This window comes from Glandiceps talaboti, chromosome 3, assembly GCF_964340395.1.
Source record: "Glandiceps talaboti chromosome 3, keGlaTala1.1, whole genome shotgun sequence".
NCBI lineage: Eukaryota > Metazoa > Hemichordata > Enteropneusta > Spengelidae > Glandiceps > Glandiceps talaboti.
In genome coordinates this window covers 12,220,094-12,245,216 of record NC_135551.1, presented here as the reverse complement: position 1 = coordinate 12,245,216, position 25,123 = coordinate 12,220,094, and the positions used below count along the sequence as shown (strand labels likewise).

At 35.4% G+C, this 25,123-nt stretch overlaps 1 protein-coding gene across 1 annotated transcript in view; it reads left to right on the top strand.

Moving 5' to 3' along the window:
- LOC144433049 (uncharacterized) overlaps nt 1-25,123 on the top strand; it is a 139,425-nt gene that overhangs the window by 62,274 nt on the left and 52,028 nt on the right. Inside the window, exons 4-5 of the mRNA XM_078121361.1 lie at nt 1,298-1,396; nt 18,511-18,609. Coding sequence (XP_077977487.1) covers nt 1,298-1,396; nt 18,511-18,609 — 198 coding nt within the window. The remainder of the gene's footprint in view (nt 1-1,297; nt 1,397-18,510; nt 18,610-25,123) is intronic.

Below are 25,123 nucleotides of genomic sequence, written 5' to 3'. Positions count from 1 at the left end.
CTGGAGTCGCTGTCATCGGGTGACATATCTAATTCTGCCTCGTCATCTGAGTAACGTCGAACTAACCTGGCTAATGGTACGTCGTCCTCTATGTCAGACGGTGTAAATCCCTCAAATTCTGAGTCAGAATCAGATGAAGAATCAAAAATATCAGCGATCACGTCACCCACTGACAGTTCGTTGTTTACACCGGTCGCCATATTTAGATTTTCATTGATAAATTTTCCGTGAACTACGAATTTTGACCGTTGACCTCTTCGTCGTGTTATGATAAACAGCAATATACATATCAATGGACTTTTGGCGGCAATTTCTAGGCAATTGAATTGTTAATACCCCCCTATAACGAACAATGACATCATACGTTCGAGTCAAAGGTTGCATTGCATACATACGCCTTTAGGCGCCTCTCGGCTGCAACGGAGTCTAGGGTGAAGTATGCCCTCAGGCGCCTGTCGGCCGCAAAGGGTTAAATATATTGTGATTATTTTGAATAATTCAACTGCTAATGTTGATTTTGGTTTTAGAGTATAAATATAAAGTTATAAGAGCAAACCAAGATTGTCTTATATAAACCGATATTAAATATACATGTATGGTTGAAATGGTAAGAATTGATTCAACACATAAAGATTTACTATAGGTTATTAGAAGTTGAGTAAACCAAGATTGTCTTGTATATAAACACATATTAAATATACATGTATGGTTGAAATAGTAAGAATTGATTCTGAATCAAAACATACAGATTTACTATAGGTTATTTAGAAGCTGAGTAAACTAAGATTGTCTTGTATATAAACACATATTAAATATACATGTATGGTTGAAATGGTAAGAAATGATTCAAAACATAAAGATTTACTATAGGTTATTAGAAGCTAAGTAAAACCAAGATTGTCTTGTATATAAACACATATTAAATATACATGTATGGTTGAAATGGTAAGAATTAATTAACGTATAAACAGAGGGATTGGAAGCTTATGCGCAAGTGAACGTGTTGGTGTAACATTTCAAAGAGTGTTTAATTTGGCTGTATCATCTCATATTGTATGCAGGTACTCTCTGTACATTGTATATAATTACAATCTATAATCTGATTAATATCAAAATACGATAGTTAACTAGTTATGGTTCTAAAGACCAGACTAAATGGGGTTGTTGGCGAATTGTTGGCGGCTGATATTCCATATATGCATCAACATTACTAGTAAGACGTCTCTTTATTGTTACTCAGACAGCGTAATAATATTTGATAAATTATCTTCTTATTATACTTCTGTTCACTCTTCAGACCGGTGCAGGACCTCTGTATATTGCAGCTCAAAACGGTCACCTTGGTATTGTGAAGTATCTTGTAGAATGTGGAGCAGATAAAGAAGCAAGAACTGAGGTACTGTCACTCTTATACATGTACTCAATTGTCAGCATAAAGGCAAATGTCAGATTAGAATCAAATTGTAAGTGTGATATGTTGTCTAGCAGAACCATTGGTACAGTTTCTCGTCCACAAAAATATGTCATCTACGTCATCGTCATTGGTTCACTGATAAAAAAGGCAGTTATGTGAAAATGTGAGATTCAAACATTTGGTTTTAAAATACTGCAGAGTTTGGAATACAATAAAAATAATGAATAGCTTTATATTAACTGTCTGTCTGCATACATAACATAACATTTACAATCCGTTAATACTTTTTCATAATTTTCTACATTCCATTTTGATTTCATATATATGCAATATGAGCTAATAGCAGAAAATAGTTAGATTAGCAAATAAACAGCATTTTTATAACCCCCCACCCCCCAACTCACCCGATTATATAGTGTTAATGGTAGGATACTGAGTTACAGCTACATGTCTTTGTATTACAACCTGTGTTCTGCATGGGATAAAGATGCTGGAAAATGTTTACTTGTTTGAAGTTGTAGATACCAGTGACACACCTGCCTGATGAATAGTCAGGAAACCCACTTTAAATTGACCAGAGAGTGCAATTTGCTAAGGAAAAAAATTGTTTATAATAAAATTTAAAGAAAAACAATTAATATACTATGTTACAATATAATCATATCCGTACAATACTTATGTTTTCACTTTTTACAACATATAACTGCAGGTGTTCAATGTGTCCAGGTTTTCTCAGTGACATGCTTGTTTTATTAGGTAGCACTGCTTGCATTTATTGCACATACACGTATTTAACCACAGATTATTTGTTGGCCTCCACTAATTCTATGTGAAATATGAAATTTATAAACATATCTGTCTGATCCATTGATCATGTTCTTAATTGATAGAAGTGATAGATGATTTTCTAGTTCCAAGATACATTGTGTGAGACAAAGTCACCTATGTTGTTACCTTTCGGTTTGTTAGTCCCCGCGGACGAAGTCCGGGACGGGGACTTATGGATTGGGTTCCGTCCGTCCGTCTGTCCGTCCGTGCGACCGTGTGTCCGTCCGTCCGCAGCTGTTTCTTGGAGATGCCTGGGCCGATTTTTTTCAAACTTGGTACAGGGGCAACATACTATGGCATACATATGCACGTCAATTTGTTTTATGATACGATCCAATATGGCCGCCTAGCAACCATTTTGTTTGCGAATTTTCCCTGTCTGAAGCCATAACTCAGACATGCTTTAACAGATCTCATTCAAAGTCGGTATTAGGACAGTGTTCTATGACATGCATGTGCATATCAATTTTCATTGTGATACGATCCAATATGGCTGCCTGGTAGACATTTTGTTTGTGAATTTTCATGTCCAAAGCCATAACTACATGCTTGAACAGATCTCATTCAAAGTTGGTATTAGGACAGTGTTCTATGACATACATGTGTATATCCATTTTCGTCGTGATACGATCCAATATGGCTGCCTGCCAGCCAGTTTGTTTGTGAATTTTCCATGTCCAAAGCCATAACTCAGACATGCTTAAACAGATCTCATTCAAAGTTGGTATTAGGACAGTGTTCTATGACATACATGTGCATATCCATTTTCGTCGTGATACGATCCAATATGGCTGCCTGGCAGCCATTTTGTTTGCGAATTACCCAACCAATCCTTTATTGTTGGAGGCATATTCCATGTCCAACAAGCACACACAACATATCTAAGTCTGTTTGTTTTAGGTTCACAAATGTTGTTGCGTGATCAGAGTAGTGATAATTACTTAAAACCCAATTATAGCGGGGACTATGTCATTATCAATGACTTGTTTTATCTTTAATACATTTGAAATAATATTTTCATCATGATATGATGGAAAGACATGTTGACTCTCTTTAACCCTTTCACCACCGATTCCCGCTACAGCGGGAACGCTCTAGGGCGCCCACCGATTCCCTCTACAGCGGGAACGCAAAGGTCATTCAACTACTACGACGTTCAAACCGTTTAACGGCAGCTATTGCTGCAAAACTTGCTGCCATAACTAGTTCCACACATGCGTATTAGCCTTGTTTATATAGTCTGCCATTTTGAACACATGTTAGTGGATGGTTTTCTAGCACGATTGGAAAGACGAGCGATCGTAAATTTTGTGTGCGTTTTTCGCCAGAAAGATCGAATTTCAACAACGCGGAAGTAATTAACGGCTCACGTAGCATCTCCTACGATGTCATTTTGACAACTGTCCTGAGAAATTTCCACTGAATTTTTACTCAAAAACATTGTTGAATACATCAGGTCAGTTGTGGGAACGGTATAGGCTTCAGAACTAACACGAGGGCCGAGTGATCTACCGGCGGGGAATTCACCGTTGCCGTAGTGAAAGTTGGCAAATTGCGTAACTTGTTGACCCGTAGCATTCGCTCATACTATGGCCTTGGGGCCAGTATTTAGCTCCAAAAGTAATTATTTTGGTCATATTTCTTTGTGGTAATGTTCAATAATGAATAATACTCATACAAGTTCAATTTATACTGGTCAGTGGTACAATGTGGGCGGTAGATTACACACAATCTGAAGATTTTCCGATCACATTTTTGAATGTGTTTTTTAACGGTAAAATTCAAATTTCAACATGGCCACACCGAAAATTGTCTCCCCTAACATCGTTTGCGATGTAAATAACGGCTCTGTTCATGAAAATTTTTATTTAATTTTGACTTTGATGGCATTTATGAATGAAATGAGATGGCTGTGTGAACTCAATGTACTCAATGTGACGAAAACATTACCGCGACGTGAGTTCAAATTACAGGCTGCATATTTCCGTTGGTCGGTATGTGCGTCGGCAAATAAAGCCATTTTGCCCATCCGATTTTGGCGCCGATGCTACTGACTTACGGTCATATTTTGCCGATTTCTGGCATAAATTGAGTAATAATTTTTTGTTGTTCTGCTAAATAATGAATTATATTTACAAAAACCAACTTTTCAAAAGGTATCAAGGTGACAACTTTAGATATTTTAAGACACTTTCATTGCCGGTGCGGCACCGTCTGTTGCGTCATAATCGGATTAGTGAGCCGTTAATTAATTTCGTTCAAATTTTTACGACTCAAAATGTCATTTTCTGCCAAATTTTCGCCAATTTTGACAATTTAACCAGTAAAGAGAAGTTTTGTAAGAACATAAATGTTGGTATTTTGAATTTTATTTGTAATATAAATATTTTGTTTATTTGTGATATGTCAATAAATAAACGACTTGTGTCAGTTTTATTCATATTTTATTACTTTAATTCATATTTCGGTTGTGTTTGTGGAATTTGAATGCATGTATTTGCACGTGTGATGTAGAGAATTTATTTTCCAATGAAATGATACCTCATTTTTTAAAAATGAGCAACTCTAAGTATTTTTATATCAATTTGATTACATAACACTCACTTTCACCTGGTGGTCAGTGAGGGGGGTGGTGGAGAACAAACATTCCCAGGGGGCAATTGGTGGTGAAAAGGTTAATTATGAGTGATTTTATAGAACAAAGACAAAATGTCATCAACGACAGTGAAGGACAAGTGAACCCATGGTACAGTCAGGTCACAACCATCCCCTGAGTAGTGCATGCAACCCCTCCTGTATGTTCTGAATACAAGGTGTTGTATGGGGAGACACTTGAAGCATCTTTTTAATATTGGTTTGTTGACCCTTTGACAGTCAATATATGTTCCCAGTAAATTATAGATATTGTTTATTCTTATCTCTTTCCACTACTTCTCATACCTGCTTAACAATGTTTCACTAAATATGATATCATTACAAAACTAATCATTACTATATATAAATCATAAAATATGAAAGTGATTAAAAGACACCTCTGACTGTCCAACTTCGCTTACTGACTTATTTTTAATTTCGTGCATTCTGATATCCCTATTAATATGTTAATCAAATTTATCAACTAATTTTTCTTGGATAATTTCATGTTAATTAGTCCAATTTCACTTCAAAAGTAGTCATAATGTTACTTAAAGATAAACTCATTGAGAGATATGTAAAATGTTTGCTATAATGAAGTGTTGTTTACAGTGATGCATAACCTGAAATTGTGAATAACAGTTTTATGTGTGTAGTTGTATTTGATGTAATACAATGTTCATTATTAAATAGATTTTTGTTTTGAATGAGGCTACACTATATACTATACCTTTAATTAGGACAGCTGTGTCAGATGATCCAAACTTAATTTTGTATTTTGGTCATGGTACTAAGAATCCTACAAACAATACTTAGTGACATCATTTGAGTGAAATCAAGTTGATCACTTACATTTGTATCATATATATGCATAATATCTTAGAATCATTTCACCATTAGCCATTTCAAAATCAAAGCTCTTCTAAGACTTGCATACCACAGATATCAAATACTTTTGTGGTTTAAAAAGAATTTGTTGAAGTAAAATGTTCTTTGTTAATTTAAAACATTTTATTGGTTGTTCAGTTATCATACTGTACAGATTTTTATGTTATACATTTCATAAAATATTCAATATAATATCATGAGGTTTAATACCCAATATCTTTTTAGCTCCGCTGTCAGCGAAATTTTTCATAACAGTAGATTTTTGTTATAAAATGGTGACTATGGTATAAAAGTACAATACATTACCAACTTCTGTGTAAAATGTGTTTTATAGTGAGACATCATATGAAACCAGTAACCACTTTATTACATCGCTAAAACAAAACTGCATAGTGAAGAACTGAACCACTTCTACATGTCACCAAAGTAAAAAAAAAAATTAAAAAAAAACAGCGGAGCTATTCTGACCGATAGGTCACTTGTCTTCATTTGCTGTATTGCTGTGAGTCATTTCTGCATAGGGACAAGAGTCGTAAGACAAGTATCATGTTGCAGAAATGGCATGAACAGTGATACAAGGAATGAAGCCTTGATATAGGCATGGATGTATTACTCACTAATACATCCATGATATAGGTTAATAACTGATTTATCATATCCCTATGCCCAGGTATTCAAAGAGAATACTGTTGTAATCAAAGCCGAGGTGGCGTTGTCTTACCTGAACTGACTAATGGCGAAACAACTTTGTCTTTGTGTGGCTGCGTCGGTGTAGTCGTGAATATATTAATTCTAGTGGTCATACACCAACGTTGTCTATAATTCGTCCTACGGGATTTTCAAGGGTGATATGTTTATATACCAGTCGGAGTCCTCCGTCGTTGATGGGTTGATCCATTATTGTTATAGTACGGTTTCCAGAGGGGCACTGGAAACCGTTCATACAACAATACACTAAAAATACAAAGAGCTCAGCGTGTAATGCACTTTGAGCCTCATGCGACTCTATAGTCAGGTGACATTCATTTGCACTCAGTCTGCTGACCATGTCAACCTGCTTTGGTGATTGTCAACTTTCATCAGATTTCATTGCAACTTTTCATCTTAATTATTTCAAAATACAAGCTTGATAGTAGTGTAGGTTCTCCAAAAGTTTCAGAGTATGCTTAAATATGTTAATCAAACTCGATGATTGATTGTGAGCGTAATTTTGTAGTACGTTGTGTTATATGTGTAGTTTACACATAGAAGGTGGCCTACAGTTTTTACAGTGATACAGTTACAAAATACACATACCTGAACAGTGTAGTTGTGAATTTGTTGTATAATGTACTATCATCAATAGAATCTTTTGTGTATGGACATTTTCGTCAACAGTTTCCTGTTTTGAAAGATGTCTCAGTTTAGTTGACATGAGCTTACATTGAAGATCAACCTGCATGTTGTTTGTATGTTCGCTTATATACGGAATCACTGTTTTGAATCTAATCAGAAAGGAATTTTCTCATGATGTTTAACTTGAATATCATGGCATTTTATAATACTGTCCCATATCTGAAGTGATATTTGGCACTAAACATCATCAAAATGATTGATCCTGGGCATAGGTATATGATAAATGTAATTATTTAAAAAAAAAAATATTTTTATATTTATTTATTTTTTTTATTTTAATTTTTGTGCTGGGAATTGGTCCCAGCGATTTTCTGTTATGCCGACAAATGCACACAAACACATACAAATGCTACAGAGATCCATTTGGGTTTGGGGCTACGGGACAGGGCTATGTAGCACACTCTATATCATGTTGCTGTGGAATTGTTAAGGCTTTCCCAGTCAGTCCACAGGCTATCCCAGAGTCACCCAGGCCCGGCAAACATAGCACCTGCAGGCTTTGTTGGAGTAATCATCCCCCACATTTCGAGTCATTACTCCAGGAGTACCCCCCCCCCCCCCAAAAAAAAAAAAAAAAAAAAAAAAAACTCAGTTGGGATCGGTCACAGAAAAATCCCCTGTTTCCAGTGGGAGTTGAACCCGTGACCTCCTAACTGCTAATCCTGTGTGCTCACCACTACATATGGTGGTCCAGGGCTGCCATACATTATATGCGAACTGTTTTGATAAAAAAAAATTAAAAAATATAGATCAAATTAAAATGAAAGTAAAATGAAAACAAAAATAAAATAAAAAGGAAAATAAAAGTAAAACGAAAGCTAAAGTAAAATGAAAATAAAATTAACATAAAAGTAAATGAAAACAAAATTAAAATAGAAATATAATTAAAAGGAAAATGAAAACAAAAGTAAAATGAAATCAAAATTAGAATAGAAATAAAATCAAAAGTAAAAATGAAAACAAAAGTAAAATAAAATGAACATAAAAGTAAAATGAAAACAAAATTAACATAGAAATAAAATCAAAAGTGAAATGAAAACAAAAGGAAAATAAAATCGAAATTAAAAAAAAATAAAAACAAATTGAAAAACAACAGTGGCAGTTCTGGTCCGCAATGGCCCATAGCTGCCATAGACCAGTATTCCTTGTGATCTAAACGGCACTACTGAAAGTGCTGTATACATGTAGCGATGAGGCAGAATCTGGCTAACTTTATCATCGTTTTAATAACGTGCGAAATGTCCAAAGCGTGGAAAGAATTCAGAGACGCCATGAAGGCGAAAAGAAACTGTAAATAAACAAAATTAAGATCTTTAAATTTACAGTAGTTAAAATTGACCAGGAGACAGCATGGCTGATTATATATCATTGACTTGCTATTGAGTGATGTCAAGGTTCAACATTGACCAAACGACTGACAAATATACTAAGTACACAAACCACAAAGTTATGATTCCAACTGATTTGAAATAAAGTTACTCAGAAAACTCTGCCAGTGCTACTAGACAATGACTGAACAAAACCTGCTTTGGACAGAGTCCTGTGTATTGTAATATACTACTTTCTACTTATTCCTTGGAATAGACTCAATTTTACTCCCAAAACACTGGAGTCAGGAGAGTAACAAAGGCAATATACTCCTGAATGTGACTATGCACCACACTCAACATATTGCCAGCAATTATGGTTGATAAATTAGTGTTACAGTAATAGAGTGCAGTTGCATAACCTCCATCAGCCAGATTCAGCCTCATATTCATGTTCAGCCTCATAATCACACAGTCTCACCTTTGAGGGCGCTACATGTATACAGCACTTTCAGTGGCGCCGTTGAGATCGCAAGGAATGCTGGTCTATGGCATGTGTGGGCCATTGTGGACCAGAACTGCCACTAATGTTTTTTTTTTTTTTTTTAAATTTTTAATTCTAATTTTGATTTTATTTTACTTTTGTTTTCATTTTACTTTTAATTTTATTTCTATTTTACTTTTGTTTTCATTTCACTTTTATTTTACTTTTACTTTTATTTCCATTTTACTTTTATTTGTATTGCACTTTTGTTTTGATTTTACTTTATTTTACTTTTACTTTATTTCCATTTTTCTTTTGTTTTCATTTCACTTATTTTATTTTTACTTTTATTTGTAATTTACTTTTGCTTTCATTTTACTTTTACTTTCCTTTTAATTTTAATTTTGATTTCATTTCACTTTCATTTTTATTTCATTCTACTTTTATTTTAATTCTATCTTTATTTTTTTTAAATATTTTAATTTTTTTTCTTAATTTTATTAATTTTTTTATCAAAACAATTCGCATATAATGTATGGCAAACCTGGGCCACCATACACTACGCTACAGGGAGCTGGTTTTGATAAATAAATGAACCACATGTCATTTTATAATCTGGGCTAATCTAGTTATATGATAAATGTAATGATGATAGTTATGATATTAATGAATTTAAAAGACTATCATTTATTTATCATTTTCTCATGACAATTAACATGAATATCATGACATTTTATAATAATGTCCCATATCAGAAGTGATATTGGCATTAAATGTCATCAAAAACGATTGCTCTGGGCATAGGTATATGATAAATGTAATGATGATATATTTATCATATAACTGGGTCTCTAGATCTGAGAGATTGATCCAAATGTAGTCATGAGCTGTTGAACAAGTAGGGGGTGTGAAAAATGTTTACATCAACATGTCAATTTCAGGTGTAAAAGTACTTGAAATAGAGTCCATTTAAGATATAAGTTCTGAGATCATTGTACAATTAACTGGAAAGAGTTTGCATAAATCAAGATATCAGCAAAGAAATATACAACTCATAAATCATGTTTTGAAATAGAATGAACAGTAAACTGATTTAATGAAACATTTAAAACCATAATGTTTCTTAATTACAAGTGGAAGGACAAAACCTGTATGTGTGAGTATAGTGTGACTATAATAATAATTAAATAATAATAATGCACATTTATAAAATGTGTTTTGATATGGTGGTCCTTCATCATATCCTCAGCTTTTTTCCTATCTCTCGGTATTCATTGATAATTTCTGAAAGACTCATTAAAATATATAGTGAATGGATTTGATACCCAGCTCTGCACTGAAAATATTCCAAACCCTCTTTTCAATTCCTGGACCATTCCTAAAACATGATTTGCAAGCAAATGTAACTTAGGAAAAACACTCTTCTATGGGAAACATTAGTTGTCTCCCGGTATGCATTGATAACTTCTGAAAGAATCATTAAATCTATGGTGAATGGATTTGATACCCAGCTCTGAAAGTATTCTAAACCCACTTTTCAATTCCTGACCCTCTCAAAAAATGATTTCCAAGCAAATGTAACTTAGGAAAACACTCTCATCTGACAAAAATGATCTATAATGAAACAACAGACTGGATATGAAAAAGAACAGATGGTAAAATGGGTGAGCTAAAAGAAATGTACCTGTCACATTATATCACCATGCAATACATGTATGTAAATGATAAACTTTTAAGTCATCTCACTCTGTGTACAGGTCAGTGTGACATGACACTATGTCAACCCATAAGCAAGCCTTAGGTAGCACTTATAGAAATGTACAAAAAAATAGTAGGCACTAAATACTAGCTCGCAAGAATACTTATCTGGTTTCTCTGGGTTCAAAAAACACAACTGGTTGTACTTTTCAGGTGATGGAACAGTAATATTAAACAGAAAAAAGAGCCACTAGTAGAACATCAAAATCTGAACAATTGTTAGAATACAGGCCCTTAGGGTATACCTGCATGTGTGCTCTTTACTTCCAAACATGAGTGCTGTATCTAAATGCATACTAAAAATCACACCTACATACCCAACCTATCTATTTGCTCAGTTGACAGTTCATGACTGACAACATATAAATTATGAAATGCTGCAAAGTGGGTGAAAAGGGGTTGATATATCACTTATTTGCCCGGCTTTGTCTAGAAGTGCAGGACACACTTTCTCTGTTATTTTCAGGACACTTTCACACAAAATAGTGACATTCATGGGCTGCAAAATATGAAAACAAAGAACCATACAATAACAGTATTAACTGTAGTGGTCAAGACATCAACTCCATGCACTGAAACAAACAGTTTCACTGGAACAAAATGAAAACTGTGAGATAACATGGTTAATGTAAACATACTTGTTAGTGTAGCTAGCCTAAAACAGTAAACAAGTTTGAAAAGTTTCAGTAACTAGTAACTCAGGACCTGAAAATCAAGATAACAGTTTGTATCTTGAGGAATCTTTCAAGTTTCACCAAAATAAGTACTTAATATGACATCACACTGTAAAAGGGGTAGAAAAGGTAAGGACAAAGTGTAAATAACACATTTCTATGGCAACTATATTAACCTTCGCATGTGCTTGCTCTTGTAATGTCTTATGCTTCAGTTCCATTTCCTGTATTTGGAAGAGAAATGGTTGTCTGTCATCATCCTCATCATTGTCATCGCCATCATCTTGCAGCATGGCACAGTCAATCACACACCCGAGTGTCTCTGTCTGTGTTTGGAGTTCAGCAGCGGCTAATTTTTTCCTTCACGATTTGTTTGGTGATGGTGACATGCTTATCAAATTGCTCTGATGTCAATATTGGTTCATCTATGTCATCCATATTTGTCAATTGTGCATAAATATTTCTATGTCATGTATTTGGCGTGCCCGGGGTATCAAATTAAACCAGCGGTGAAATATTCCCAACGAAATGTGGAATACTGGTATTAGATGCAACCTGTATCAGAAAACATCTTAACTATATTATACTTTTCAAGTCTATCAAGCCTACTGCAAAATAGGAAAAGTCGAAATACAAAATTAATACAGCAAGATGAAAAGCAGTTAGGTATATAAGAACAAACCATTGCTAGTGGTATACTGAAAAATAGTTGTCTAATGCAGTTGTGATATTGGTTTGCATCCTTCATTTTACTGCCATCTTGTACAAATCTAGAGTGGTCCTGTAATATCATAGCAAGTGACCGCTCTAGAACATCTGCTAAATTCAGGTAACATTTGAGATGTCTCCCTTGCGGTAAGACACCACAAACAGTAGTACTTGCCTATCTATACAATGTGAATCAATTATGGTACATGTTATTATTCCAATAACAAAGCAAATTGTGTAGGAAAAATTCACAAGTCAAAGTTAGGTTAGCACATTGACATTCCATAGATCTTGAGGAGATACTCGTAATCTCCACTCAGCCAAATGACAAGTGACTTATCCCCATGGATTCATATAGACAAATGAAGTTGGTAGTTTAGAGTATTAACAATATTTAATATTATTATTATTAATGTGTGAGATGGGGGGGGGGGGGGGGGTGTACCGTCCATGGTTTCATGTGATGTCTTAATGTTTTACGCTAGCTCTACTACAACCCTTAGTACTTCAGGTAAAACACTTTTTTTGCCCCACACATATTTATATGGTACAGTACAAGTGTAAAAGTATACCATTTCAAATGGTGAACTTATATGAAACAGTATACTTTTACACTTGACATGGATACTACTGTATCAACAATTGTGGCAAATGATGCAAATGTTTTACTTGTATGTTATGAGTTGTACATTTTATGAAGTATACTGATGAGAATCCACATATAGTCAATGTAGTGTATATAGCTGTACAGACATCAACCAATATGTCATGTTTATGGTTTACTGGTATTTGTTTTCTCTGGACAATGAATGATAAGGTTCCAGGAAGAGGGGCAGTGTTTATTGTTGTTTTTAAATTTAACTTACTTCTACAAATACAAATATCCGTCAAGTGTATCTACTTCTCCAAAATTCAACACCAAGTCTCCTGCCAGAAATAGATTCCAAACTACTGTGTTTTTGACAATGTTGGTTTTTTTAGCACAACTGAACTGAGGTTGTAAGAATGTTCATTTTTGGTCAAAAACTTATATCTCAAAAAGTACTTGGTCAATGAGTCTGAAACTTGGCGAGATGTTTCTGAAACTGTTATTCTGCAGATTTTCTTCAAAATATTTTGACAAAATTGGCCCTAGTGACCATGACCACGCCCTTTAGCAACAACCAAATGGCAGTATATTTTGGTCAAATAATGACTGTATGTATGGACGAAGATATATTAAGCATACAATGATTCCATGGGTGATATGCAAATTAGGTGTAAGAATGTTCATTTTTGGTCAAAAACTTATATCTCAAAAAGTACTTGGTCAATGAGTCTGAAACTTGGCGAGATGTTTCTGAAACTGTTATTCTGCAGATTTTCTTCAAAATATTTTGACAAAATTGGCCCTAGTGACCATGACCACGCCCTTTAGCAACAACCAAATGGCAGTATATTTTGGTCAAATAATGACATCATCTGGTAGGCAAGTGAGTAAACATTCAAAAATGTATGTAAATTTGCATAGCAACAAAACCACGCCCATAGCAACAGTCAAATAATCACGTATATTGCAAAGATAACAACAGGAATAGAAAGACAAATGAATAAACATTCAAAAAATGTATGCAAATACCCTAGTAACCATGGCCACGCCCATAGCAACAGCCAAACAATGGTGTATTTCACAAAGATAACAATGGGGTTTAATAGACAATTGAATAAACATTCAAAAAATGTATGTAAATTTGCATAGCAACAAAACCACGCCCATAGCAACAGTCAAATAATCACGTATATTGCAAAGATAACAACAGGAATAGAAAGACAAATGAATAAACATTCAAAAAATGTATGCAAATACCCTAGTAACCATGGCCACGCCCATAGCAACAGCCAAACAATGGTGTATTTCACAAAGATAACAATGGGGTTTAATAGACAATAGAATAAACATTCAAAAAATGTATGTAAATTTGCCTAGCAAGAAGACCACGCCCATAGCAACAGCCAAATGATCACGTATATTGCAAAGACAATATCAGGAATTCATACACAAGTGAACAAAAACATACACAAATGTATGCATATATATCTAACAACATGACCACGCCCATAGCAACAGCCAAATGATAGCATTTGTCGTAAAGATAGCAACATGGTTGGATAGGCAACTGGATAGTTATTCAGCAAAGGAACACCTATTGTTAGCATGGACTAGCATATGGATACACATTTTTAAAAACTGTACAGTTGTGCTACAACGCCATTGGCGGTATTTTTTACACTAAGGATCTGAAAGGTTGATTCCCTAGATCCCACACCATGATCCCCACAAACTTTGATGCAGATCTCACTTGGTGGTATTTTTCGTTGTACTCAATGAAACTTTGATGAACTACCATGACAAAATGAGAGCATACACCTACACCATTCAATAAAATATTGTTGATGGTGAAATGTGAAAAAGCTGCATATACAAGTAAAAATAAATATAAGTCCATACCCTGAAATAAAATGAACAAATTTATGTAGTTTGAATCTGTCAAGTGCATTCAGTCTACTTAGCAATACATCCACTAGATTAGACACTGCAACAATTGGTGCAAGCCTAACTTCATTTAATCTGACACCTTCCGTTCCCCTTAATGTGAAGGTAATGGTAGATTTTGTGACTGCAGCTCTAACCTCAAGTTGTTTCCACACCCTCTATCATTTTTCTCTCCTTCTATGGGGCAATTCCATTGCTGTAGCCATTTAAGTGCATGGAGGAACAAAAAACATTTTTCAATAAAATGAATGTTTCACTCTATCAACAAATTATTACTACAGTGGAAAAGTAGATTAAATACTGGATTAGTTTCAATATCATGCATGCATAAACTCACACATTGATGTACACATATTGACATGTAATATAAACAGAAAGGCATAGGCAAAGATAGCCACACAAACCAAGACATATTGTGAGTAAACAATCATAAACCCATTGGTATGATGACAAATACACATGACACCATTACTTATGAGTTAGATGCATATTTATTAATAATATTGGAATATATAATATAATATAACAAAGTCATCACTACATAGAAGAGACTGTTATTTTAACATGCAATGAGTCATACTCATAACTACTGGTACTAAGATACAATGATGGTGACACATGGAGATGGACATACACAATGAGTGAAGTACACATTGACGTGTGGTGATACCCACTTTGACACACAATGGCATACTTTGATAACAATGCATACACATGTAAATATACTATAGTTACATGCACACTCATCATCTTCTCAATTTCCTTAGTGTAGACCACATTATACCTAAATCTAGGTATGTACAAGGTACAAAATATGCATGATGCAAGTGAAAGTTGTGAGTAGCAAGTGGCGAAATACACCACTTGCGAGTGGTGAAAAGTGACGCTTGCAAGTGGTGACAATGTATCACTTGCGAGTAGAGAAAAGTGACGCTTGCGAGTGGTGACAATGTATCACTTGCGAGTAGTGAAAAGTGACGCTTGTGAGTGGTGATAATATCACTTGCGAGTAGTGAAAAGTGACGCTTGTGAGTGGTGACAATGTATCACTTGCGAGTATAAAACCGTGTCTAGTATTTTGTGGCTCTCACAACTGTACCGTGTACGCTCGCTCGCAGGGGTCGTCGTTTAATTTTTAAGCTCGGTGACGTACGTAGAGTACACGGAGGAGGGTGACGTCGATACCGATCTTTGAAGAATATCGTCAATCCCTATAATAACGTCATTGTTTTGTATTAGGACCATTATAAATAAGAATAAAACAATTCAGGAAAGGAATACTAGCTTACAAGTGGCTGTGGTGTGACACGTAGACGGCGAGCACGATCAAATTATCTGCGTCGGCTTCACTCAATGGTTTATCAAAGTTTATGCGCCATACTTGTCGGTGGAAATACAGTTACAAGTATAGCTGATTATTCCTTGAAATTAATGCACTGTGAACTTGTAAAAGGGTTTAATATAAAGCCCAAGTGTATAAAAGGGGTATTATATCGAAATTGATTGATCGATTGCCGTGTTATAAATGCGGAAGTAAATAACACATGAACCCTCGTTATACGCGAGACTTGAAATAAAAGTAAAATGCGAGATATGGCATCAACCATTTTCCGATGAACTCGTATGTTTATAATGCTTTAATCACTGATTAGGACTCCCTGTAATCTAGCGATTCGGCTATTTCCGTTCTCTTTGTGTTCTTTCATTAACAAATACTCAAACAGTCACATGTAAAACGTTGTTTGTGTTTTGAATCGTTTTACAAAATTTGACAATGTCAAAACAGCAGACCCTTCTCAACCTTGGGGTCAAGCAATCGTCTGATGAAATTAAAAAAATGCCGCAGAGTTGACTCTTGTCTGCTGGTAGCTTTTTAGAGGCGTGAATGGCAATTTTTATATTGTTTCACTAACTTTCATGCAATCGAAACGTTAATTATTCCATAGACAGAAGCTTGGATTTAAAAAAAAAAAATTAAAAAAATTGAATTATTATATCGACGCTGACAACACCGAACTTCGACTGAAATTCAACTGCGGTCGTATGTGATCAAATAGGTCACTTGAGGTCATTTGCGGCCCGACAAGTTTTACCCATGAGTTCATGTAAGCATGGAAGTATAACCCCACGAGGTTTTTAAACAAATATTCGTGGTCTTGTAACAAAACGGAGAGTTTATTTTCAGCATATTCTTAAAGTCATTGTCTGTCTCGATCGTCTCACAAGTCACATCAAATAAAATCGTCGAACAAACTCGCACATGCACGCATCTCTGTGCTCGGCTGTAACACCGACTGGGAGCTGTTAATTGGTGGTGTGATAATTGATATTATCAATCATCACACCACCAATTAACAGCTCCCAGTCGGTGTTACAGCCGAGCACAGAGATGCGTACATCAATTACACCACCAATTAACAGCTCCCAGTCGGTGTTACATGTGCGAGTTTGTTCGATGATTTTATTAACGTCGATTACACCTCCTTTAGGTGGAGTACTTGACACCTGCTATATGAAAGTGTCCTTTGACAAAAAATTATTTCGCGAGATCGAAGAAATACCGCAATTTTGAAGTCAAATATGATTGGATTTACCGATCAGATACTCCAAACTCGTAGTCAATGTAGTGAATCGAGTACATTGATTAGCCTGTTCCAAGCTTGAGTGTTACCGTTCGTACCTCGAACGGTAATTAGAACAGGCTACGAGTACAATGACACACTGTACTGGTCATGTGTACCACTGTAATTCAGTAAAGACATCAAAACTGCAATGTCTAGTAGTAGTTCTTTGAATCGTTGCTAGTTTGAGGCCAATCACGAGGCTCCAATCACTGGTAACACTGTCGATGTCATGCCATCACGATCATCAAACATCAAACCTTTAACCATTAGCCACTCGCAAGTCATACATTGTCACCACTCACAAGCGTCACTTTTCACTACTCGCAAGTGATACATTTCACCACTCGCAAGCGTCACTTTTCACCACTCTCAAGTAGCACATTTCGCCACTTGCTACTCGCAACTCACAACTCGCATCATGCATATTTTGTACCTCGTAGATACCTGGAGGTCTAAATCTGTTATAATGCTAGCCCAGCTCCAGCTGGTGTGTTTGGAACTGAGCCTAGGGAGGCTACTATTGATTCTCTCTCTCTGATCTTCTCATTTTCTGTATGTCAAAGCCAGCTTGGTGAGTTGGAGAATCTTTACCACCACTGAATTTCTCTCACATCTGTTACACTTGTACTTCCAGCTGCAAGTGATACTGCATTCCTGGCTTGTTTTCCATGGCTTTACAATTCTTGCCATCACTAAATGCTATAAATATATGGTTTAATAAATTCATCAGCATGCATTCTTGTTATATTTATAATTTATCAGTTTTCGAAGCTGAGTATTAACAAGATTGTCTTGTATATAAACCCATATTAAATATACATGTATGGTTGAAATGGTAAGAATTGATCCAAAACATAAAGATTTACTATAGGTTATTAGAAGCTGAGTAAACCAAGATTGTCTTGTATATAAATCCATATTAAATATACATGTATGGTTGAAATTGTAAGAATTGATTTAAAACAGGAATGATGGTGTAACATTTCAAAGAGTGTTTAATTTGGCTGTATCATCTCATATTGTATGCAGGTACTCTCTGTACATTGTATATAATTACAATCTGTAATCTGATTAATATCAAAATACGATAGTTAACTAGTTATGGTTCTAAAGACCAGACTAAATGGGGTTATAAGAATTGTTGGCGGCTGATATTCCATGTATGCATCAACATTACTAGCAAGACGTCTCTTTATTGTTACTCAGATGGTGTAATAATTTATGATAAATTATCTTATTAGTATATTTCTGTTCACTCTTCAGACCGGTGGAGGACCTCTGTATATTGCAGCTCAAAACGGTCACCTTGGTATTGTGAAGTATCTTGTAGAATGTGGAGCAGATAAAGAAGCAAGAACTGAGGTACTGTCACTCTTATACATGTACTCAATTGTCAGCATAAAGGCAAATGTCAGATTAGAATCAAATTGTAGGTGTGATATGTTGTCTAGCAGAACCATTGGTAAAGTTTCTCCTCCACAAAAATATGTCATCTACATCATCGTCATTGGTTCACTGATAAAAAAGGCAGTTATGTGAAAATGTGAGATTCAAACATTTGGTTTTAAAATACTGCAGAGTTTGGAATACAATAACACATAATGAATAGCTTTATATTAACTGACTGTCTGCATAACATACCATTTACAATCTGTTGATACTTTTTCATAATTTTCTACATTCCATTTTGATTTCACATATATGCAATATGAGCTAATAGCAGAAAATAGATAGATTAGCAAATAAACAGCATTTTAATAACCCCCACCCCCCACCCCCCAACTCACTCGATTATATGGGCCGCCGCAAGCGAAAAGGGACCTTAGCAGCGCGCATATAAAATCGATATATCGGCCTTTAAAGTTACAATGTTGCAAAGTTGAAAACGTAGTGAAAATACCGCCAATTTCTACGATGTCAAAAAATGAATTTTTGCTTAATTAAATTCATGTAGCAACTTACTTTCTTAACGAAATGCAATACACATAAACAGTGTTACAGTATCATTTCATGTATCTTTGAGGGTTAAACAATTTTTTATTGGGTGTATTTTATAAGATAGCGGAGCGTCCACTCTACGTGAGTGTTGTTTGAAATTTGCATATGAATACAAAATCGCGCTTAGGGTTTGACAGTAGAAGATTATATTATAATGTTGATTATAGGTTACTGAGTTACAGCTACATGTCTTTGTATTACAACCTGTGTTCTACATGGGATAAAGATGCTGGTAAATGTTCACTTGTTTGAAGTTGTAGATACCAGTGTCACACCTGGCTGATGTATAGTCCGGAAACCCACTTTAAATTGATCAGAGAGTGCAATTTGCTAAGCCAAACAATTGTTTATAATAAAATTAAAAAAACAAAACAATTAATATACTATGTTACAATATAATCACATCCATCCATACAATACTTGTGTTTTCACTTTTTACAACATATAACTGCAGGTGTTCAATGTGTCCAGGTTTTCTCAGTGACATACTATTTTTATTATAGGTAGCACTGATCCATTGATCATGTTCTTAATTAATAGAAGTAATAGATGATTTTCTAGTTCCAAGATACATTGTGTGAGGCAACGTCACCTATGTTGTTACCTTTCGGCTTGTTTTATCTTTATTACATTTGAAATAATAATTACATCATGATATGATGGAAAGACATGTTGACTCTATAATTATGAGTGATTTTATAGATCAAAGACAAAATGTCATCAATGACAGTGAAGGATTTTACGGGTGAACTCAGGGTACAGTCAGGTCACAACCATCCCACTGAGTAGTGCATGCAACCCTCCTGTACATACTGAATCCATGGTGTTGTCTGGGGAGACACTTGAAGCATTTTGGAACTGGCAACAGGTCTATAGAAAATGTTTACAGTCAAAATATATGGACACAGAGTCATAAGTACATGTCATAACGTGCATGGCCAGTTTACTTTATACATTGTACAAACAATTTCTGCTGTGATGCTTTGAATTTACTTAAGAGTCAGAGCAAGTCTAATTAATTTGTATTAATAATCCAAATATCTTAATTTACAAGCAGGTCTTGCCCTAATGGTAAAGTTTAGAGAATAAAATTAACGTTTTTAATAACTTTTTAATATTGGTTTGTTGACCCTTTGACAGTCAATATATGTTCCCCAGCAAATTATAGATATTGTTTATTCTTATCTCTTTCCACTACTTCTCATACCTGCTTAATGATGTTTCACTAAATATGATATCATTACAAACTAATCATTACTAATCATTAAATTTGAAAGTGATTAAAAGACACCTTTGACTGTCCAACTTCGCTTACTGACTAATTCTTAATTTCACCCATTCTGATATCCCTCTTAATATGTTAATCAAATTTATCAAATAATCTTTCTTGGATAGTTTCATGTTTAATTACGCCAATTTCACTTCAAAAGTAATCATAATATTACTTCATGATAAATTCAGTGCGAGATATGTAAAATGTTTGCTATAATGAAGTGTTATTTACAGTGATGCATAACCTGAAATTATAAATAACAGTTTTATGTGTGTAGTTGTATTTGATGTAATACTATATTCATTATTAAAGATATTTTGTTTTGAAAGAGGCTACACTACATACTGTACCTTTAATTAGGACAGCTGTGTCAGATGATCCAAACTTAATTTTGTATTTTGGTCATGGTACTAAGAATCCTACAAACAATACTTAGTGACATCATTTGAGTGAAATCAAGTTGATCACTTACATTTGTATCATATATATGCATAATATCTTAGAATCATTTCACCATTGTACATTTCAAAACCAAAGCTCTTCTAAGACTTGCATACCACAGATGTCAAACTTGTTTTGTGGTTTGGACCTTATATTCATATTCAGCCTCATAATCATATACTCTCGCCTTTGAGGGTGCTACATGTATACCGCACTTTCAGTGGCGCCGTTGAGATTGCATGGAATGCTGGTCTATGGCAGTTGTGGGCCATTGTGGACCAGAACTGCAACTAATATTTTTTTTTAAAATCTCTCAAAATCTGAGAGATTGATCCAAATGTAGTCATGAGCTGTTGAACAAGTAGGGGGTGTGAAAATTTTTATATCAACATGTCAATTTCATGTGTAAAAGTACTTGAAATAGAGTCCATTTAAGATATATGTTTTGAGATCATTGTACAATCAACTGGAAACAGTTTGCATAAATCAAGATATCAGCAAAGAAACACACAACTCATAAATCATGTCATGAAATAGAACGAATAGAAAACTGATTTAATGAAACATTTAAACCATAATATTTCTCAATTACAAGTTGAAGGATAAAACCTGTATGTGTGAGTATAGTGTGACTATAATAATAATTAAATAATAATAATTCAAATTTATAAAATGTGTTTTGATATGGTGGTCCTTCATCATATCCTCAGCTTTTTTGTTGTCTCTCGGTATGCATTGATAACTTCTGAAAGAATCATTAATTCTGTGTGAATGGATTTGATACCCAGCTGTGCTTTGAAAGTATTCTCAACACTCTTTTCAATTCCTTGACCCTCCCTAAAACATGATTTGCCAGCAACTGTAACTTAGGAAAAGCACTGCCATCTGGGAAAAAGTATGTATAATGAAACAACAGACTGGATATTGCAGTACCTGAAAAAGAACACGGTAAAATGGGTCAAGTAAAGGAAATTTACCTGTCATATTATATCACCATGCAATACATGTCAATGACAAACTTTATAGTCGGCTCACTTTGAGGACAACTCAGTTTGACATGACACTATAATGTCAACCCATAAGTAAGCTTTAGGTAACACAAAAAATGATAGGAACTAAATACTAGTCATGCAAAAATACTTAATATCTGGTTTCTCTGGGTTCAACAAATACTACTAATGTATTTTCCAGGTCATGGAACAATAATATTAAACAGAAAAAGGTTCAAGCAAAAGAACCACTAGTAGAACATGAAATCTGATCAAAAATTGAACAATTGTTAGAATGCAGGCCCTTAGGGTATACCTGCATGTGTGCTCTTTACTTCCAATCATGAATACTTTATCTACATGCCTACTAAAATCATGCCTATATACCCCCAACCTATCTAAATTTGATCATTGATAGTATCAGTTCATGACTGACGGCATATAAATTATTAATGACATTTTGCAAAGTGGGTGAAAAGGGGTTAATAATTCAGTTATTTGCCTGGCTTTGTCCAGAAGTGCAGGTCACACTTTCTCTCTTGTTTTTAATTTCACTGGAACAAAATAAAAACTGTGAGATAACATGGTTAATGTAAACATACTTGTTAGTGTAGCCTAAAACAGTAAATAAGTTTGAAAAGAGTCAGTCAGTAACTAGTAACTCGGGAACTAAAAATCAAGGTAACAGTTTTGAATCTTGTGGAATCTTTCACTCTCAAAATTCCATCAAGTACAAATGCATGCTTGCATGGCAATAACCTGTTTGTAAACTGAAACAAGCCTTGCAACACCTGTCAACATGATTATCAACAAAGTAATTGACTGCTTAGCTTGTAAGTGTGTATCAGGTGCACATTGACTTGCTAATGTAGACTCAAGCCCTTGCACGTAGCCAACTTGTTGACGTAGTTTACCTTTTAAACTCGGATTCATAAAAAAAATATCACCACAATAATTAATATGGCATTCATACTGTGAAAGGGATAGAAAAGGTAATAACAAATTGTAAATAACACATTTCTATGGCAACTATATTACCCTTCTCATGCGCTTGCTTTTGTAATATCTTATGCTTCAGTTCCATTTCCCATATTTGAAAGAGAGATGGTTGACTGTCATCCTCTGATATCATCATCATCATCGCCATAATCTTACAGTATATGGCATAGTCAATCACACCCCTGAGTGTCTCTGTATGTGCTTGGAGTTCAGCAGACAGCAGATGTTTTGTTAGTCTATCAGCTAGCCCTCGGATGTTCTTCCGATAAAATACGACACACAGCCGAACAACGCTATCGAGGATGGAACATCCGAGGTCTAGCGAATGTCATCAGGATATAAATAACTGCCAATCAGAGAACCGTATTAGCGACAAGCACAAACAGAGGACAATAGCTAAATTTTCATGCATATTCATCTTAAGGAGGGCTTGTATAAATAACCACCAATGCGTTAACTGAAATGTGTGAATGACAACGTCTACACACTCATCAAACTCACAATTACCATAAAACGATAAGCCATAGTAATGACGTAAATGTGTTTGTCAACACTTGCATGCAGAGATTCCCCGAGGTCATAGGTTATTGAATATATTAAAGTGTATATATGCATATATGGCCCAACCCACCGCTCAATGTAATCTCAATGGAATGTCCGGTCTGAAAATGACATTCGCTAGACTGTTCGGGCAAGCCCTCACATGCGAACTTCGTTCGCTTATAGTTATATAGCATCGAAAGAAAGCCCGAACGTCTAGCAGCAAGACTAATGTTTTGTTTGATGTTGGTGACATACTAATCAAACTGCTCTGATCTCAATACTGGTTCATCTATGTCATCCATACTTGCCAAGTGCATGAATATGTCAATGTCATGTATTTGGCATGCCTAGTGTAACAATTTACAGGGTAAACCAGCGATGAAATAATCCCAACAAAATATGTAATAGTGGTAAAACAACCTGTATCAGAAAACATGACTATATGATATTCTCTGCAAGTCTACCAAGCCTACTGCAAAAGAGACAAGTTTAAGTTACAAAATTAATATAGCCAGGTAAAATGGGGTGTAAATGTGTCATTTATTGTAATTGCCGTCTGTCTAGGGATGACCTCAGTGTTGACCTCTTTGGTATGACATCATCGTTTAGTATGTTAATGTAAGAGTAAGCCCTGTACTGCGCATGTGCATGAATTTACTTTTCATTGTAAACTTTCAATCGGTCGTGTGTGGAGCTGCTCAGTATTTTGGGGCAATAATTTCTCTCATATGTCCCTCCGACTTTGTACCACTTGTCGCAAACCTATCCAGGGCCACCAGGGACTAAGTGGGAAGCTTTGTTCTGTCAACATGTCAGGGAATTCAAGCGATAATATGGAAGGGGAGGACGTCAATTTAGCAGGTCCGAGTACAAGTACCAGCGACCAGGCCAACGGAGGCAAGCATAAGTCAACAGCCAAGTCATCTAAGGACGGGCTAACCAGCCGAGACAATGGAGACGACGGTGCAGGTATACAGAGACAGGTTGACAGGTTGGCGGACCAAATGAAAATATTAACCGAGCATGTAATGGGGAACACCACATCACCCAAGGAGGAGGTAGACTGACCTCACAACTCCGGTACTCGCTACGATCGCCCTTCGATGAAAGATCTACGTAAAGAAAAAGTTTTACAACGTTCAGTAGCGAAATTGCTCACGCTAGAAAAAGACTCATCATCTTCTACCGTAGATTCAACGGCATCATCGACACAAGATTTCAGCGACTCCGAGTCAAGCGATGTACAATCGAATACAAATTCGCGCACATTCAAGACAAGCAGGAAATGTAGCAATACTAAAAGGAGCGGGAAACCAACGACGCGACGCCAATCGGCAAGTGCGGCCTCATGTAAAAACAAAGGTAAGACTATGAAAAGTGGAGCTCAAAGGAGGTCATCTGACAGGGTAAAGAAATATGTACCTTGGCCACACGAGTTTGTTCAGGACCCCAACCCGGGTCAGTTAGACGAAATTAGATATGAGGATCTGTCATTAACTCAGTTCGTTATAGGCGAGCTAGAAATCATTCAATCCGCGACTTTGACCAGAAATGAAGCTAAGCACAGACTCGCACATCTGCAAGATCTCATGACAGATGCATTATTATACCCGTGGGATCGTGTACGTAAATT